At 41.9% G+C, this 18,643-nt stretch overlaps 1 protein-coding gene across 2 annotated transcripts; it reads left to right on the top strand.

The window, feature by feature from the left end:
* Positions 1-816: 816 nt before the first annotated feature.
* xirp2b (xin actin binding repeat containing 2b) lies at positions 817-17,475 on the top strand. Of its 2 annotated transcripts, none has more exons than XM_087803897.1 (9): positions 817-950; positions 4,090-4,247; positions 5,623-5,748; positions 6,826-6,912; positions 6,990-7,044; positions 7,119-7,204; positions 7,502-16,328; positions 17,137-17,267; positions 17,341-17,475. In XM_087803897.1, the coding sequence occupies exons 2-8, from the start codon at positions 4,197-4,199 to the stop codon at positions 17,226-17,228; spliced, it is 9,324 nt and encodes a 3,107-aa protein (XP_087660023.1). In that variant the 5' UTR covers positions 817-950; positions 4,090-4,196; the 3' UTR covers positions 17,229-17,267; positions 17,341-17,475. The 2 variants fall into 2 exon arrangements, with proteins under 2 accessions (XP_087660023.1, XP_087660022.1); XM_087803896.1 differs by having other exon boundaries at positions 7,116-7,204.
* Positions 17,476-18,643: the final 1,168 nt, after the last annotated feature.

Raw genomic sequence — 18,643 nt, 5'->3', positions numbered from 1 at the left:
TTAAGTAGTGTTATTTTTGTTTTTTTAATATCTTAAAAAAAATACATTTTTCTAGACTAGACAGTTGAATATGACTAATTAAATCTATTATAATTAATTTATTTGCAAACGTGTTAACCTCATAACAGATAATTAAATGTGTAATAGTGTTTCATGATTATTTATAAAGCAACAAGATCATTTATAAGTGTCTATAACTGCAGTAATACGGTGCTTTTAACATCATTATAACACGTTCTAAATGGCGCCGGTGCGTGTGTTGTCAGGAATCTTGGCACTTCTTTGACTCCAGGTAATGTCTGGATGCGTGACCTACACCTTAAGAACGAAATAAATGCCAGTCATGTCTGGTCTTCACATGACACCAGAGCCCGAGCGGCGCCACCGTCTCCAGCCCAGCTCCGGGAGATGATCTGGATCTTCTTCTCACCTCTTTTTTCATCGCAATGAAACCCACGACCTACACTGTTGCCGGTCTAGAGGAGCAGAACTTTTACGAGAACCTGTGTTCACTTCTCTGGGGTAAATCCTGAGAGTTTGTCGTCAGTTCCGACTTTGACGGACACCAGCAGCTGCTCGTCCGAAGCTCCAAGGCCAGCGATGATGACACTGGGGTGGCCTGGTTTACTGGGGCACCGTGGCGTGGGCGACTAGTCACAGGAAGTATTTCCAGATGGAATTCTTGGGACTCGACATGGGAGGCTCCAAGACCTCACCTCTTAAAAAAAGAAAAAAAAAAATCAGATCCATCTTCTGCAAGTGGGCGGAGGGTCTAAAATAAAATCAGCTGTCACTGCGAGCTTGCTGGGCAGAGGTGAACAACATACAAGCGGAGCTGGACTCCGGCGCTGACTGGGATTGGATTTTTTTCTGGGATTAGAAAGACCCCGCAGGCGAGGGTGTAGAGAGGGATTCTACCTCTACCTTTTTTTTTTACCCTCCTTTACCTGGTAGGTAGAAGAAATCTACTTTTTTATGTTTGAATTTGACTATTACATGTAACGTTAATGAGTTTTAATCCGTCAAAGCCAAACCATTTTAGCAAAATCTACTTCAAATCTACTCTAAAAAGAACACATTTTAAAGTCTCTCTTCTTTTGAAACGCGAGCCTGTATGGTTCAGTTTTAAAATAGTGCAGATTATTTTTGCCGTTGTGTGGCGCCTACGTTACCTCACTTTCTTGTTATCCGAGCCCGACCTCCCGATTTAAGGGCCGTCATGAGATAGCCGGACCTTTTTAAACTGGAAAGTTTCTTTTCGATAATAAATACTTGTCGGTCAACACTTTTATTTAGTGTAAAAGTATCACAAACCTGTAAAGTTCACTGACTTTATGCTTAATGTGTGTTGAAAACATTCATTTTAAGAGTCATGACTTCATTCATATAAAAGTTATCATAGAGATTTGTATCATCGACTTCATCTTACTTCTTACTTAACTGTATTTTCATTTAAAAATATAAAAAGCGTCAAAAGAAACATGACTTGAATTTGAATGAGAATCAAAACAATAGAAAATAAAGCTAAAGAAAACAAGATTTTTGTGACCGTTTTACCAAGTGATGATTTCTGACTTGAGTTTACGTTATTAGGGAATTTTTCCCAGAAATTAAAATCTGATTATCTACAATTTTCCATCTTGGAAAATCCCATTTATAATAAATAAATGAATATTTGTCATCAGTAAAGAAGAACTCTTACTGTTTACTTCCATAAAGTGACGATATTCAATAGTCGGCATACATTGTAAAAGTATGAGGAAAATTCATTAAATCGACAACACTTATCAACAAAATTTCAAATAAAAATGAGTCAAAGAAAATGCCTTTTTGGAAATAAAATTCTCAATAATCTAAAATTAAAAATAAGATTAAAAAAATATTGCATGACTTCTTAAATTTAGAAGTTAATCAAAAGTAAAAACAACATCTAATACAGGTCCCTGGTAAACTTATGAACAAATACATTCTATTTTTTTGTTGATAAAAATCTTTTTAAGCACAACATTCTTTGTTCAACTTAAAAGCTTAAAGTTAGTCCAGATCACAAATAAAAAAAACATCTAGTTTTGCAGTAAAGTGGTTGGTATTGAAAAGGGAAATTTTAAATTAACGTTAAAAAGTTGTTCTTCACGAAAGTTATGGGAGCAAATGTCACAAATAAACTAAACACATCAGCAAAAAAAAATCTATTTTCAACTTGTTGACATTGAAATGTTCCCAAATATATCTCAACAGTAGCATCACTGAGAAGAACATGAGTTGAAAATGGTATTTTTTACGTGTACATTCTTAACCAATGCAGTGGAATAACTTGTAGTTTCAAGCGATCCTGGGGCCATCATGTAGTCTTGGTCACAGCTATATATTTGTCATAAAAATGGTTTAATACTGACATATTTTCATCGAAAATATACATTTAAATATCTTAATTAAATGTATTTGCGGAATACAACAGAACAACCTACCTAGACATTGTTCTCTCAAACAGTCTTAAAGTTAAATTGTATTTTTTTAATCTTGTTATAAGTCATCAAGTTTAAAAAACATCAAACATTGGCTTTAAAATAATGTAAAATAACAACAAAAACATGCCATTACATGACGACCATAATAACGTTCTTAATAAAATCTTAATATTCAAGCAGTATAATTACTTTTTGTTACATACTTACATTAAAATATATAACTTAACGATATTAGCATCATTGTTTATGGAATACTAGTTATCATAAAACCATCACATTACTCGGATCACAGTCAAATCTCCATATTTAGGAAGATGAACGACACAAAAGGCAGAAGGAGAAACATGACAATCTGTAATAAAGTTGAACTGAAGCACTTTTCTCTCATTACTCTCACATCCTGTGGGCGACTGAACGACAAGACGAGTCGGTGATGAAATCACATTTATTATGATTCCAGCCTCAGGAACATTTTGTGCAACAAAGAAAAGCGTCTGCTTTGTATTTGTCTGCGTGTTTTTAATAAGTCTGACATTTGACTTTGGAAACAAACGACAAAACAAGTTCAATGGCGCTCTCACTCATCTGGCGTCTTCCTACGATGAAAAGCTGCTGCTTCTTTTTACAACAAATATGTTTGTTGCCATAGCAACTATAATGAAAAAGTCAAAGGTATCAAAGCAAATCTATTGTTTCTAGTTTTTTTTATCAATATTGTCATGGTTATTAAGAATATAAATGTTCTATTTGCATTAATTCTGTGTTACTAATCATTCCTTTCAAAAAACAAGCTTTTGTTTCCCGAAAAAGTCTTATTGTGTACAATTAGTGTCTTAAAGTCTTAAGTTCATTTATGACCATTTTTTGATGCAATATTCATTTTTAAAAACCCATTATAAATAAACGAAAACATGTTAATAAAACTGGCTGGATTAATTGAACATGCAAACATGTTTTTTACACTTTTTAATGGAAGCAAAAAACAAAAAAAAGAATCACTAAAAGAAGCTTCGACTCGTTCTGCTTTTGTTTCTGTCGCCCCCTACTGTAGAGTGTAAGCATTGCTTCTTTTTTAAATTGTATGTGTTGGTTTGAATTTTTAAAAGTAACATCTAGTCATTTTTAATGGTGAAACCTGGTCAACAGTATGAGCAAGTCAGTTTTAATCGCAATAAATAAGAGGTTGACTTAGAATTCAGCGGCTATCATTTTTAATTTAGCAAATTATGCGAAGTAAAGTAAAAAAAACAACAATATATATAATTATGGCCATTAACCCTTGTGTTATAGGTGACCCGGAGGCCCAAAAACAAATGTCTTCTAATTATCCCCTGTGTTTTCAACCGGGCTTTTAGGTCACCTTGACCCTGAGATAACACAAGGGTTAAGAAATGTTATGCTACAAGTAACTGCAATAATTACTCTAATACATTCATTGTCTTCCAAAATAAGTCATGATCTTGGTATTTTTTATAATCTACTGCTTTGGTCTGAAATCCGTCCTAATGTGACGGAAATATAAGTCAAATCTTTCTCACTTGTCATTTGAATCATGAGGATAATATATGTTCAGATAAGATTCATTGGACTTGCAAAAGTCTGAACTGTGTGTGTGTCGTAGCTGCTGGCAGTGCAGGCTGCAGTGGAGCGACACTTCCCTGCAACATTCTCCAGAACCGGAGCGTCCAGAATCATTGAGAGGTCAACACACTGACCCACTGCGAGGCCATGTTCCAGCCGGCTGTCTCCTCACGGGTCGGCAACATCATCCCCGCCGGGGTACGCTTCGGTCTTCGAGCATTAGTGTGAACGCGGAACATTTTTGCCGAATTAGCGCTCGACTTGAGGTTCATTATGTCCTCGTGTGTTGCTGCTGCGAGTGCAAATTTACCCTCCAGTCGCCGCACAGCGTTTGCAGATGCAAATAAGCCGCGTGGCTCTGTCACTGTTGTTCTTCATGTCTTCATCTGACGGAGGTAATGAGCGTTTCACCGCCAATTAAATTAGGGAGTCTGTAGCACACACTGTTAGAAGAACATTTTGATCTTCTTTTACGCGTTTATTTGTGTTGAATGTTACGAGTATGAAAAGCAAATAATATATTCATCAAATTAAGCTTTAAGTCAATCTATCTTTCTCTATTTATGATTGTTGGAAAGATAAAGTGGGCTACAGTTAAACTTTTAATTCAGGTGTCTAGGAATCTGTCTTTTACACTTTTACTTAAACAATGAGTAGAAATCAGATATGGTTTAAAGTCACACATTTTACTTGAAAAAAAGAAAAAGGAAAAACAGAGTTTAAATGTGTTTTTTGAAGCACAGAGCTGTTAGTTCGCTTTAATATCTTCATCGCAGTTTGACAAGCTGTTAATTATGTCACCGCAATGGTTTTTCACCAAAAACAAACTTGAATGAGTGACATGAACTATCATCCTCAAGGTCAGGGTTAGCGTTTACTTCTTCAGAAAACAAACAAAACACAGAAATATTATATATGGTAAAGTCAATTTGATAAACACACTCAGGACCCATCAACTGGGGCCCCCAGTTTTTTTTTTAACATCAATCTATATATGGAGAAATAAGCTCCTCCTCTGACTGTTGGTTCTAGGGAAGCTATTGAAAAAAGTTGGGTTTTTTTCCCATAGTTTTCAGGCTTGTTTTATGCATCTAGAGACAAACACAAGCATCTTGTTGTGTCAATAAAAACAGATTAAAATATTAAACACCTTCGTGTTTGACAAAGGTTGGAAAATTAATTTAAAACTTTAAGAAAAATTTGTAACCTTTTAACATAATGCAAAAATGAGGTTTAAATGCTCTCCAAACATGCTCAGTAGTTGTGTTTGTTTATTTGTTTTAATTGTGTTTTAATATTTGCCCTTTTTTTTAGTTATTTTAGTTATTGCATGTAGAGTCAGTAGTCAAAATTGATCTCTAATAATGTAATTGATAAAATCATTCATTTTCCTGGTTGAGGCTTTTTTCAGAGACAAGGCAACATCAGTGACAGGAGCTGCAACATTATCTCGCTACAGCATGACTTCTTAAAACGTGATAATGTCCTCATCGAACAGCATCCTTGGACCGCACAACGCTTATGAGCCCCCGGTTCCAAGAGATGCAGCTAATGACACTTCCTGCTTCATTAGGTCATGGAGGAGACAGAGGTCTGTTCGCTGCCGGGCGGAGTCGCCGGTGTGAGGAAACAGTTTGAGAGCCAGGCAATGACAACGTCTCATGTTACCCAGATGCATTTTCATCAAAGAGCCGTGCAGGTAGACCGAGTCCAGAGCGACCGACCCGCATGGTCAATGAGCTAACCAGGGTGAAACTAGCTTAACTTGTGCCTGTTCTGAGACGCCGTGCATGAACAGTTTGACTCTCATTCCGAGTTTTAAAACGAGATCATGACTAACAAAGAGGTTTATTATCTAAGCCAATTTAAAACATGTCCACTGGTGCAGTTGATTTCTTTTCACATTTTTTGATGAGTCTCTTTTGTGCCAAACTAATAACTGCATGAAAGTTTCCAGCAGGTTCCTCTTGAGCAGGCTTTAAAGGTGACGCAGGAAGAAGGAACTTTAATCTGCGAGTTTAACTGATTGATTGAATTCATTACGTTTTAATTGTTTGGAACTAATATTATGCAGCAGCGGGGATTGAAGTGATTTTTCCTGCTTTATTTTCTAAAAGAGCTTTGAAAATGTTGGAATAAGTAATACGCATGTGTGGATAATGATATATACAGTATGTGTATATGTTTGTATATTAGAGGTTTTAGCAAATATTGATACAGCAATGTATTGCAATATGTTTTATCATGATACTGTATCGATAATTGACGATATCGATTTTATGTAATTAATTGATGGTTTACAGTTCAAAAGAGTGTTTTTGAAAAAACACTTTTTATATTTTTCATAATTAACATTCAAATACACAGTTTTCTTTCATTTTTTTGTTGCAATTTAAGTTCTGACCACTAGATGGCAGCAATCATTACGTCCTACGCAGATAAAGTAACAATGAAATCCTGCCTGATCCCGGCGATGACTGAGGGCGAGAGGATACAGTCAAGTCCAGCACCTCATTGCTGATGATTTTTGTGCTAAAACAAATGAAAGCAGTTCTTCGTCATGAGTCATGTGGTCTGTAAATTCTGCAACATGAGTCCGACAATACTACAAATATATCCTTATTCCTACAGTATCAAAATACATTGCAATATATCGTATCATTGCCCTTTTTTCACGATACGTATCGCCAGATTCTTGTCAATCTATTTTGTAATGATGACTATATTTATGTTATTGTATGTATATTGATTTTATATAAATTACTTTCCTTCACAGGAAACAACTCACTCTGAGGTAACAGTGTCCAGCAGTAGACACGCCGTCCAGTCCAGTCAGCAGCTCAATTTCACCCAAGCATCTATGGTTTGTTTACATCTTTGATTATAGCTTTTTACTTAATGGTTTTTAATATTATCAAACGCCTTTGTTTTGCTTTGAAGGTATCACATAGTGAAAATAACATGGAGTCCATTTACAACAACCATGAAAATGAAGGTATGTTTTTTCTTTTTCTTGTGAATCTATCCTCTGCTCTGTTTTTAACTCATGTTTGCACTGATCTTCAGAAGAGGATTTTCCAAAGTATACTACTAAAGAACTGAGGGATCGTTTTGAAAAAACCATAGAAGAGGCGGCGCCCCCCAAAACCATGAAGGTAATCCCTCTCCTGGAGTTTGAAATGATTTGAAATTAGTACCATTTACAAATACTTGCAAAGGTACTAAGGCACTCTGGCTTTCACTTAAAATGTACGATTATTATTTTTCCTCCTGTATTCCAAGCTAGAGTGTAAAATGAATCTCAGCATTTTGTTACATTTTCTTTGTAAAAATATTTCTCCTGTTCCCACAAGAGTTAATTTTACTGGTGTTGGAAGTGGGACATGCTCTGATTCACAGGACTTGCAGAGGTTTGAAGGTGTTGAAATATTTTGCTTTTGTTCCTTGAAAAGATTTCTCGGGGCATCAATCAAGCAAAGTGGTCTTCAAATGTGACGCAAAGCAACACAGTGGCTAGTGAGGTGTGCGAGGCACCTGCCTTTGAAGCTCCAGAGGAGATGCTGATGGATTTCGAGGACTTCCCCCCTCCGCCGGAGGATGCGGACTACCTGCCTCCCCCACCTCCAGACTTATTGGAGATGCCTAATGATGCGGAACTCATTCAGGAGCAACATTACTCACCCGAGCCTCCAGCTCACTCTCAAGTCACCGAAAGGGAGATGTACTTAAAGCAGAGGAGAATGAACGAGCTCAAGCGTTTGTACAAGCATATCCATCCAGAGGTGCGTAGAAACATCGATAAGGAATGCAAGGAATGCACGTGCCATATGGAGAGCCATGACTACACGTTCGACTATGACAGTGATGATCTGTACGATGAGGACGAGGACGAGTCGGAAGAGATCGTCCCCGGAGAAGTTCAGGCAATGCGCTGGAGGTTTGAAAACAAGCCACTTGATGCCATCAAGGATGAAACTCCAGTGGAGGTCGAAGACGATACGAAGGTCATCGAACAGGAAATGATCCTGGGAAAGGATGTCAGACGCACCGCTTGGATGTTTGAGACAAAATCAATGGATGTGCTGGGATCTCACAGCGCAAACACCACGGAATACAAGAACAAGTTCAACAAATTGGACAAAGGGGACGTTCGTGCCGCGGCGTGGTTGTTCGAGACGCAAGCGATGGACAGTCTCAACAAACTGCACAAAGCAGAGGATCTCACTAAAGAGATCGTGTTCACTGAGGAGGATAGCGACTCAACCATATACATGATTGACAACAAGTACATGGAGAGCCTCGGGCGCACCGAGACCATCGATGAGAGCCGACTGCTGAGCTTGAGGTCGGTGCTGGAGGAAATAAATGGTGAAGCTAAAACCATAACAAGCACTTTTGACACCCAGTTCAAGTGCGTCATCATGGGACAGTCGAGCCAAATGCTTGAAATCAAGTCCGTTAGAAAAATCGAGACCGAGTTGGAGAATTCTATCGCGTCACGTTGGCTTTTTGACACCCAACCTCTCGAAATGACAACGACAGAATCGTCCGCTCTCTGGCTCATATGTAGTCTCTCCATGGAGGACAGCAATAAAGGAGACTGGGGCCGGTGGCTATTTGAGATCAAGACGCTGAGTTCCCTCCAAGAGTGGGAAAACACAATACTGGAGAGAAAAATTGTCGGAGCAGACGTTCGAAAACACTGCATGGTGTTCGAAACGCAACCAATGGACGAGCTGAAAGATGATTCAAACGCCAGATCCCAAACCATCGAGGACATCATAGGAGGAAACGTAAGATCCGCCAGAAACTTTTTCGAAAGCAGTCCTCGAGTAGAAAGGAGGAATCTCAACGACGTCGGTAAACTGAAGAAAACAATGGCGGACGAGGAAATGAAGGGTGATGTACGTCACCAGAAGTGGCGCTTTGAGAGTCAGCCTCTTGAGCACATTAGAGAAGACAAGAAAGAGGTCACTCGCACAGTGAACGTGGAATACGACCTCACGCAAGAAGACGGCACCTGCTGCAAGGCCGACGTCCGTAAAAACTGCTGGGTTTTCGAGACGCAGCCGATGGACTCTTTAAAAGACGATTCGAACACTCCGTCCTTAACGAAAGAGGAAATCATAGCAGGAAATGTGAAGTCGGCCAGATATTACTTTGAAACTAATCCTGCAGATGAGTTGAAGGAGCTCGCAGAGGTGGGGAAGCTCAAAAGAACTACCGCTCTGGAGGAGGAAAAGGGAGATGTCAGACATCAGAAGTGGCGTTTTGAAAGTCAACCACTCGAGCAAATCCGAGAGGAAAGGAAGGAGGTCATCCGCACAATTGACCTTGAAGAAATTGATAAAGTAGACGTGCTAAACTACAGGCATATATTCGAGAGCACAGATTTGAACACGAAGGAAGAATCTCAAAGGATTTCCATTGAAGGCGTCGCCACCGGGTCTGTGAAGTCCAACAAAGATCTTTTTGAGTCCAGTCAACTGTACGCCATGCAGGACAGCTCCGGACACTTCCATGAGGTGAGGACCGTTCGTCGAGAAGAGGTCATGAAAGGAGACGTTCAGACGTGCAAGTGGATGTTTGAAACTCGACCCATCGACCAGTTCGATGAGAAGATCAACGAATATCAAATAATCAAAGGCATATCCAAGCAAGAAATTGAATCGGGTGATGTGAAAACTGCAAAGTGGTTGTTTGAAACACAGCCTCTCGACGCTATTAAGTACTTCAGCAATATAGAGGATGAGGAGCTCGTGAGCAAGAGCACAGAAGTGACGAAGGGCGATGTGAAAACATGCAAGTGGCTGTTCGAGACCAAACCAATGGACGTCCTGTATGACAAAGTGGAAGTACAACAGGAAAATTCATCAGAGGAAATCAAACGAGGAGATGTGAAAACCTGCACTTGGCTCTTCGAGACACAGGCCCTCGACGAGATACGTGATGAGAGTGAAACCATTTTGAAGACATGCACCGTACGTGAAGAGGATATTAGAGGGAAAGATGTCAGGAAGGCTTGCTTTCTATTTGAGACGGAGAAAATGGAAAACCTCACCGGGGAGGAGGCAGGGTCCTTCAAACGAGTCACAGAGATTGACATTGGATCCGGCGACGTTTCGAAAATGAAGTATATTTTTGAGAACCAAGCCAGCGATATCATGACTTCTACATCAGAGGCAAACATGCTGAATCTGAAGAGGGTCCAGATGGAGGACATACAGGGAGGAAATGTGGTCAACTGTAAATGGCTTTTCGAAAACCAGGCCATAGACGCGATCCACGACGACCAGGAAGAGTCGATCATCAGCCGGACAGTCATCGACGTCCACGGTGGAGACGTCAACAAGGGGCGTCTCATTTTTGAGACGAACTCACTGGATAAAATTCAAGAGGCGTCGTCGGACGCGATGAAAACGCAGCGGATCACACGGGACGAGGAGGAGAAAGGCGACGTGAGGAATTACACGATGATGTTTGAGACCCAGCCTCTGTACGCCATCCAGGATAAAGAGGGTCATTACCACGAAGTCACAACCGTCACGAGCGAGGAAGTTTCCAGAGGAGATGTGGTCGGCACGCGTTGGTTGTTTGAAACGAAACCTCTCGACGCCATCAGGAACACCGAGGAAGTTTATGTAATCAAATCCGTCACACAGCAGGATGTGCAGAAAGGAGATGTCACCTCTGCAAAGTGGAAATTCGAAACACAGTCTCTTGACACAATCACAGAGGAAAATAAGGCTTTGATCAAAACGGTGGAGGACATTCAAGGTGGAAATGTTCAAATGAATAAGCAGCGTTTTGAGTCGGATGCTGTTTCGGAGAACTCTGTTAAGACTGTCAACGTTAGTGAGATTCAAAGGGGCGATGTCAGAAGTGCAAAATGGAGATTCGAAACTCAGTCCATTGACAAAATCCGAAGCATGAGCTCCGAAAACCTGATTGAAACCGTCCAAAAGGAAGAGGTGGCGAGAGGTGACGTTAAACAGTCCGTCTGGCTGTTCGAGAAGAATCCTCTGGACCACATCAAGGAGGTGAACGAGGACGAGGAGGTGGCCGTCACTCAGGAGGAGATTCCTAAAGCTGATGTGAAATCAGCAACGTGGCTCTTTGAAACGAAACCGATCAGTGACTTCAACGAGTCCAAGACGGAGCGCACGGAAATCATGGGGAAAAGTGTGAAGGCAACACTGGAGGAACTTTACAGTCAGAAGATGGTGAAGTCCAAGGGAGTTCTCATAGAGACAGATGAAATCGGAGATGTCAGGATGGCGAAATATAACCTTATGAACCAAGAGGCTCCTGAGATTCAACGGGAGGAGGTTATTCGGGGGGATTTGCAGACCATCATGATGAACCTCCTGAACAAACAGGAAACCAAGGAAAGGCATGTTGTTGTGGACTCGGAGGAGAAGGGCAACATCAGTTCCACAGTTCAACAACTTTTCCACCAAGAGAGAGACAGCAGCGTCGAACGGGAGGAAATATTAAGAGGCGACATTCAGAACGCCATCAACAACCTTTTCGATAATGGCGGGGCGGCTAAACACGGGATACTTATCCAGGAGGACGAGAAGGGAGATGTCCGAATGACTATGTACTCTCTGATGAATAAAGAAGAGAATGATAGCATTGAAAAAGAGGATATTATTCGCGGCGACATTAAAAGCGCTCTCCAAAGTCTGGCCGACTCAAACAGGGAAGACCTTACAAAAATAACAGTGGATGACAGTGAGAAAGGAAATGTCAATTTTTACTCAACCTGCATTGAATCCGGTGCCATCAGTTATCTAAAGGAACTTAACTCATCTGAGGAGGACACGCATGAAAAAGAACAGATCATCGGTGGTGATGTCAAGGGAACAAAATACATCCTCAGCCACAACCAAACCCAAATTGAGCGCACAGTGGAGGACGTTGTTCCGGGCGACGTTCAGAAAGGAGTCCAAGTGTTCACCTCAGAACCATCCTTCACATTGGAGGGCTTGCAGAAGGAGGAGATAATCAGAGGAGATTTAAAGGCCACTTTAAGTTCATTATCTGAATCAGTGAACCACATGGTTGTGGTAGAAAAAGAAGAGGTGGTGAAAGGAAATATTCCAAAGACTCTGCGGTGTCTTGAACAGGCTCAGCTTCAATATAAGGAGGTAGAGAAACCTGATATTGTCCATGGAAATATCAAAGGCGCGCTGAGATCTCTGGAGAGGTCAGCAACCACAAAGGTGGAAGCCGTTGTTGACGATTTGGTCCCTGGAGATGTCAAGGCCACACTGAAATCTCTCGAGATGGCACAGAAAACAGTGAGGGGATTTGAAAAGGAGGAGATCATACGAGGGGATATTCACACGGCTATGCAATCCCTGCACGATGCTAACGCCGACAAGGTCAAGTGCCAACAGGAAATTGACGTCCAAGGGGACGTGAAAGGAACGATCCAGCTTCTGCTTGATCCTCCCGCTTCTCCGAAAATGCAAAGGAGCGAGAGCGGCGAGGAGGATGTAAGAGGGGACGTCAGGATGTCAATTAGGTCCTTGTACGAGGGACAAGAGCAAACCCAACTGGAAAAAGAAGAAGTGATAAAGGGGGATGTTAAAGGCAAAATTAAATCTCTGATGGAAACCGCTCAGCGTGAAACGCCCAAGGTCAGAATGAAAGCGTACAGAAGAGTGAAGCAGAGGCCTCCGGTGAAGAATCTCAATGCTGAGGCACAAAGGAACGTGCAAAAAATTCAAACGGCAAAACCTGTCGAAACAGAAAACCGCGTTTGTCACAAATGTTCGCACAAAACGGAATCTAATGAGAGCAAGTCCAGCACCGTGGTGCAATCTACCACAAAGTCAAACTCTACAGTAGAGCATAAAACCATCACCCAGAACCACGGTATAAAAACGTTGAAAACGCAATTCCGAAATCTTAACTCCAAGCCAAAGTTGAAGGTAGATAAGACGAAAGTAGAAACGGATGTTTACATGGTCAAAGTGCCAGAGTCCGACCTGCCTCTTCCTCCTCCGCCTCCACCTGTGGCCGATGCCGACATGCTTCCTCCTCCTCCGCCTCCATGTGTGGACGCCGACATCGACCATCTCCCGCCCCCTCCTGCACCCCTGACCAGTGAGCCAGACTTCCCTCCACCACCTCCTTCTCAGCAGGAATTGGAAAATATCCCAGTGAAGCCAGTTCATCCTTCACCAGCAAAAGCCAAAAAGATGACGGTGAAGAAGGTGAAAGGTCCTTTATTATGTCCTGTACCAAAACTGGAGAGTAAAGTGGAGTTTAGTAAATCAGAAGAAGTCAAAACTGGATCCGTCGTGCAAGTAAGACAATCGAAAGTCACGACGGATACATCCAAAATGGCTACTCGAGAGATTCCTCCACCTCCTGAATCACCTAAACCAGTGAACAGAGTTTCTATTTCGCCCGTTCGATTCACTCCTCCACCTTCACCGACTCCTTCCATGAAAGGGAAATCAAGTAGGTTTAACACCCCGTTGATCAAAGCAGAGGTAAAGTTTAGGAAGATGAAGGAGGAATACACTCCACCGACGACTCCGACTCCAACCCTGCTCCAGGAGGATGATACAGTGACACAGATAGTATTAGAAATTCCACCGCCTGCGTCAGAAATCACCCTGAGAACTCAATCAGAGTCACAATCAGATGTCAAGTCGGAGAAAATCACAGTCTCAGGTATTAGTCAACAAAGCAAAAGCAGCAAAAAACAGGCTATTTCCACCACCGTGTCTTCTTCAAAGCAAGAAATTGTTTCCAAAAAGGAAATTGTCTCATCGGTCTCTTCAGTTCGACAGGAGACGACACAAATAAGCGTTTCCTCCAAACAATCACAGGAGTCGATCCAAATTCAATCTGCCCTCGTTGGTGGTGTCAAAATGTTGACGGGTGAGATTATCAAAGAACAAAATGCAAAAGGTACTGAAAAATTAGAAGCAACCCAAGAGAAAGTCTCTTCCGATAAAAAGCTAAAGGCAGCGAAGTCACCGGAACGGGGCGGGTCGAAGAAGGTCGACGACTCTCAACAGAAAGACCAGGAGAAACAGGAAAAGGGGTCAAATGTCAAATCTGGGAAAACAAGCCAGAAGGGCAAAAAGAGTGGAAAGCAAGTTGAGAAACAAGTAGAAACTAAAAGTCAATCAGTAAAACAGGCCGAGGTTGTAGTAGCAACAGAGGTCAAAGTTACCAAAGAAGCTCAAGAAGAAAAGCCTGAGACCAAACCAGAGATAAAGGTCAAGTCACCGACTGCTGTTCCGGATTCGGTTGAAGTTAAACCAGAGACTCCGACACCAGCGAAGAAGAAAAAGAAGTCTAAGAAGTCCAAGGGGAGTGGTCAAAGTAAAGATGGTGCAGCCGAGTTAAACACAAGCGTCGTTCAGATCAAAGCAGAAACTAAAGAGAGTGCTCAGGTTGACACGTGTCAAACTCAGATTGACGTGAAAGTCAAAGACTCGTCGGTGTCGAAGAGCAAAGACGATCAAACTCAACAACACAAAGTAGAACATCACACAAAAGGGAAAAATAGAAAGGGAGACCCAGCAGTTCCAATTACACTGACGAGCACGACAGAAACCACTGAACTGAAAACGTCCGTGAGAGAAGAGAAGCATCAACAGCAACACGTTCAGATCCTCAAGACTCACAAAACCGAGGTACAAGAGATGAGCTCGACACAATCTCTACACAATGAGACTATCATCACTTCTGGTCTGAGTCCAGAACAGAAAGGTAAACAGGAAGTTGTTAGTTTGTCGCTGGAAGGCTCAGAGTCTCCCAAAGACACGGTCGACAACAAGAAATGTGAAGCAGCGTCGGTCAGCGGAGGATCACCCAGAATATCTAAAATTAGCATCGGTTCTGCCAAAGTGGAGAGTATAAAAAAAACGAGCTCACAGGAAAAACGAAGAGAAGATTCGAGTAAATCCGTCGACCTTCGCGCCCCCTCGCCTTCGCTGAGGATGCGATCCCCTTCGCCGACCTTCATCACCATCGAGTCCACCAGACGAACGGACTCCCCACAACGGGTTTGTCTCTCCCCGACTCTGCTCCACCGGCCCCCCACACCTCCGACCCCGCCTCCCCGCCGGTGTGAGACGCCGTCCCGGCTCACCAGGATAACGCCGTCCCCGACCTTCGACAAAGCGGAAAACCTAGCCCGACTTAAAGACGCCACGGCCAAACTGTCGCGGGGCGTCACGCCGCCGCCGCTCCTGTATTCGCCGCAGATCTGCGAGAAGAGATCCGGGATCGTGGAGTCGCCCTTGTCGTTCCAACGGCAGATCAAGGTGGAGACGGAAGCGACCGGCAGAACCGAAGAGGCTCACGCTGCCGCTTCTAAACTTGTGGAGGTAGTTTCGGAAAGTTTAAACTCGGACAACTTTGAAGCGTCATCCGCATCGTGGGATCTTTCCGAGGACCTGGATGAGTCGGAGCTGTCGTCGGCATCCGTGAAAGAGAAGCGACAGTTCTTTGAAGGCGCTCAAAAGGCTGGAGTCAACAAGACGTACGTGAGAAAAGAGCCCATTGATATCCCAGAGCGCCTCGGTCCGGACGCCGAGGACTGCGAGGAACACGCCGAGAACAAAGGGAAGGATGAGCTCCCCAACGTCGACCTGACGAGTCTGGTCAACAGATTTGAATCAAAAGAGGAGAAAAGTTCCCTGAGAAAAGGGATCGCCCCAGAGTTCGACCTGGATGAATTAATCCGGGATCTTGAGGAAGACCTCACGGAGCACCATATGCCAACATTTGACATCCAGGCTGTTAGAAATGTGTTTGAACTGAGTCATGCAGACAAAGATGAGAAACGGGATCAGGCGGAGCTTTTGTCAACCCTGGCGACGACAACAGAAGACTTTTCAAAGCTGGTAAATTCTCAAGAGACCGAGGAACCCTCACGTCAGCTTAATCCTCTCCCGGCGCAGAAAAGGGAGGACGAAACGAAACCAGATGTGTTCACGGAGACCAATTCATTAACGGAACATTTCTCGGACTTTGATGAATTCGGTAACTTAGTCACCGGAACCAGGACGGCTGTTACCACCCAGTCGGCGAGTTCCTCAACGCAGCAGGTTCCCTTTTCGTACGCCGACGCCGTGAAACGAAAAACGGCGGCAGCGAGGCGGACGGAGACCTACGACGAGGACGCCACGGAGAAACTGCTCCAGAATTTCCATAAAACGTGGACGGAAAGCGAGACGGTTTTCAAGAGTCTGGGCTACACGGTGTCCGAGGAGTCGCATCAGACGACGGTCGTTTCATCCGGTAAATAAATGCACAAAGCATGAGACGACCCCTGGACTTGTAGCATGTTTTCACAAGCATGGTTGCTTGTTCTATGTTGCTAATGGTTTTTGTGGTTTGTGTTTTTGGGGAATCCATGACAACAGGAACAGCTTAAAGACAGAAGTTTAAGGAGTTAATTCTAAAATGTGAAGTTTAAAAGTTTCTGGGGCAGAAGAAATGAACACAATGAAAGGTTAAGGTTGTTTTTTCATCGGACTAAAATGATCTGATGTGTTTTTCATAATCTGGTCCACCAAGTCATTCAATATATTTTTAAAGTTTTGTATTTATTCATTTAAAATGTTTATTCACATTATTTTAAGGCGTTTAAAGTGAGCCTCTGGATAGTTTGTCTCAAAGTAGTCAAACCGACATATTGATATAATGACCTATAAACATGCCAGTGTTTAAGATAAGATAAGAAAGAGAGATTATGGATGTCAACCATTATACAAAGTTTTCAGATAAAAGTGAAATTGAGGAGTATGATGGGAGTTTTTGGCGAAGGAGTTTGAGCCTCCAAGAATGAAAAGACAACGATCAGACTTCCTGTTACAGTTTGATAAATATACAGTTTGTTTCGTAAAAGATTTTGGCCGCTTGTCTTATTGAATTCCAAACCAAAAAACTGATCTCAAACCTGTCTCTGCTTTGAAGCCGTAACCTGTGTTGAGCCGTGCGAGACGAATAACACGACTGGATGTGAAACACAATTCAAAAGGCGTCCCGAGTCTGGCAGTTACGCTAAATAACGACATTTCTATTTGTGTTTTCTTTCCCACATCAGGCTCGAGTTCCAAAGTCGGAGCTCTGCACGACATGCCGGAGGAGGGTTTATCCGATGGATGGTCTGATAGTGGACAAAAAGAAGTATCATAAATCCTGTTTCTGCTGCGAACATTGCCGAAATAAATTAAGGTGTATATCTATCTGCAAACTAAAGTTTCCTGGGGTTTGACACTCATGTTTTTTTTTTGTTTCCTTCTCACAGCGTCGGAAATTATGTCTCTCTCCACGGACACTTCTACTGTCACCACCATTACAGGCAACTCCTCAAGTCCAAAGGCCACTACGATAATGGACTGGTGGACAAACCTCCAATTACAAGTGCTATTCAATTAGACGAGACCCAGGACTGGAGATACTCCATTAGCAGCCTGAGTCCCGCCGACAACAAAACACGTGGCGGGGAAAAAAATGAAAGCAAAACACAAGGCAACAAAATATCGGTGGTTTGGCCTCCTCATGCGGATTCACCCAAAAAAGCGTTCAAATTAGAAGACGACATTCAGTTAGCGAAACCACAATGGCCGCCACCGGATTCATCTCCGAAATCATGTAGACGTAGAGACGCCGTCCCGAAGAGTATCTTGTAGGTGGTCGAAGGAGAAAAGAAAGTAAAGGTTATGTGTATTAAAGGAAGTAAAATAGAAGTACGTGTACAGAAGGAAGTGATGTGTATATAGTCAGAGGTGATGATGTGGAAGTTCAGAGGATGTTTTCGAAGAAGGTCAAGTTAGAGAAAGTGTCGTTTTTCATTCTCGCAGGAATGACGATGACGAAGGAATGTCGTGTTTGTAATTACAAATGTACATCTGGAAAACATTTTTACAAGTTTATTTTCTAAAAAAAAAAAAAAAAATCTCTTTCTTAAAACCTTAATATCACAACAAACTGTTTCAAATGTTAACAAGGATTTATTTTTCTACAAACCAGCATTTTTCCTTTTCAGCACCTGGCGTGCAGTCGAATGAAAGGAGAGTAGAACGTATGTACTATTTCAAAAAGAATATAATATGATATTGGTCAGATGTTTTATTTTGGGCTGTTGTGAACAACTAATATTTCGCAATCAAGATTTTATAGTTTAGATGGTTATACCTTCATTTGTACGAGTAAAGTCCTGATTATTTTTTGGGGGCTTCAGGCTGGTTTACTTAAATGTTTTCATGATGTATGAGAAATAAAATATTGACTTTAACGCTCTTGCTATGTCGTTATTTCCTGTTTTAAAGAGAAAGAAAACTGTCTATTAGATATATGACACAAAAGAAGTGTTTTAAAGGTAGCTTTTCTACATTTGATCTTTATTTTGAGGTATTTAATAAATAAAAGATCACGTGATTACCCTTAAATATGTATATTAGTCTTTTAAAATGTGATATTCATGATGTTTTTTGACTGACGTATGTTTGAAAAAGCATTATTTAATCCAGGTTATCTGTGTGTAAATTGAATCATGTTGTTGTGAAGCTCTCCTGTCAGGTGTTGAGCAGAACCAGAGCCACACAGCA

The sequence above is a fragment of the Callionymus lyra genome, chromosome 12, assembly GCF_982586985.1.
Source record: "Callionymus lyra chromosome 12, fCalLyr1.hap1.1, whole genome shotgun sequence".
NCBI lineage: Eukaryota > Metazoa > Chordata > Actinopteri > Syngnathiformes > Callionymidae > Callionymus > Callionymus lyra.
Note: the sequence above shows the minus strand (reverse complement) of the source record. Positions and strands in the feature narration are given on the sequence as shown.

What these genes read in the sequence shown, in the direction of transcription:
- xirp2b (XM_087803896.1), top strand. Translation starts at nt 4,197, where the DNA reads ATGTTCCAGCCGGCTGTCTCCTCACGGGTCGGCAACATCATCCCCGCC. An exon ending in CAACAACCATGAAAATGAAG is followed by an intron (nt 7,045 to 7,115) that starts GTATGTTTTTTC and finishes ACTGATCTTCAG; the next exon opens with AAGAGGATTTTCCAAAGTAT. An exon ending in GACGACGGTCGTTTCATCCG is followed by an intron (nt 16,329 to 17,136) that starts GTAAATAAATGC and finishes TTCCCACATCAG; the next exon opens with GCTCGAGTTCCAAAGTCGGA.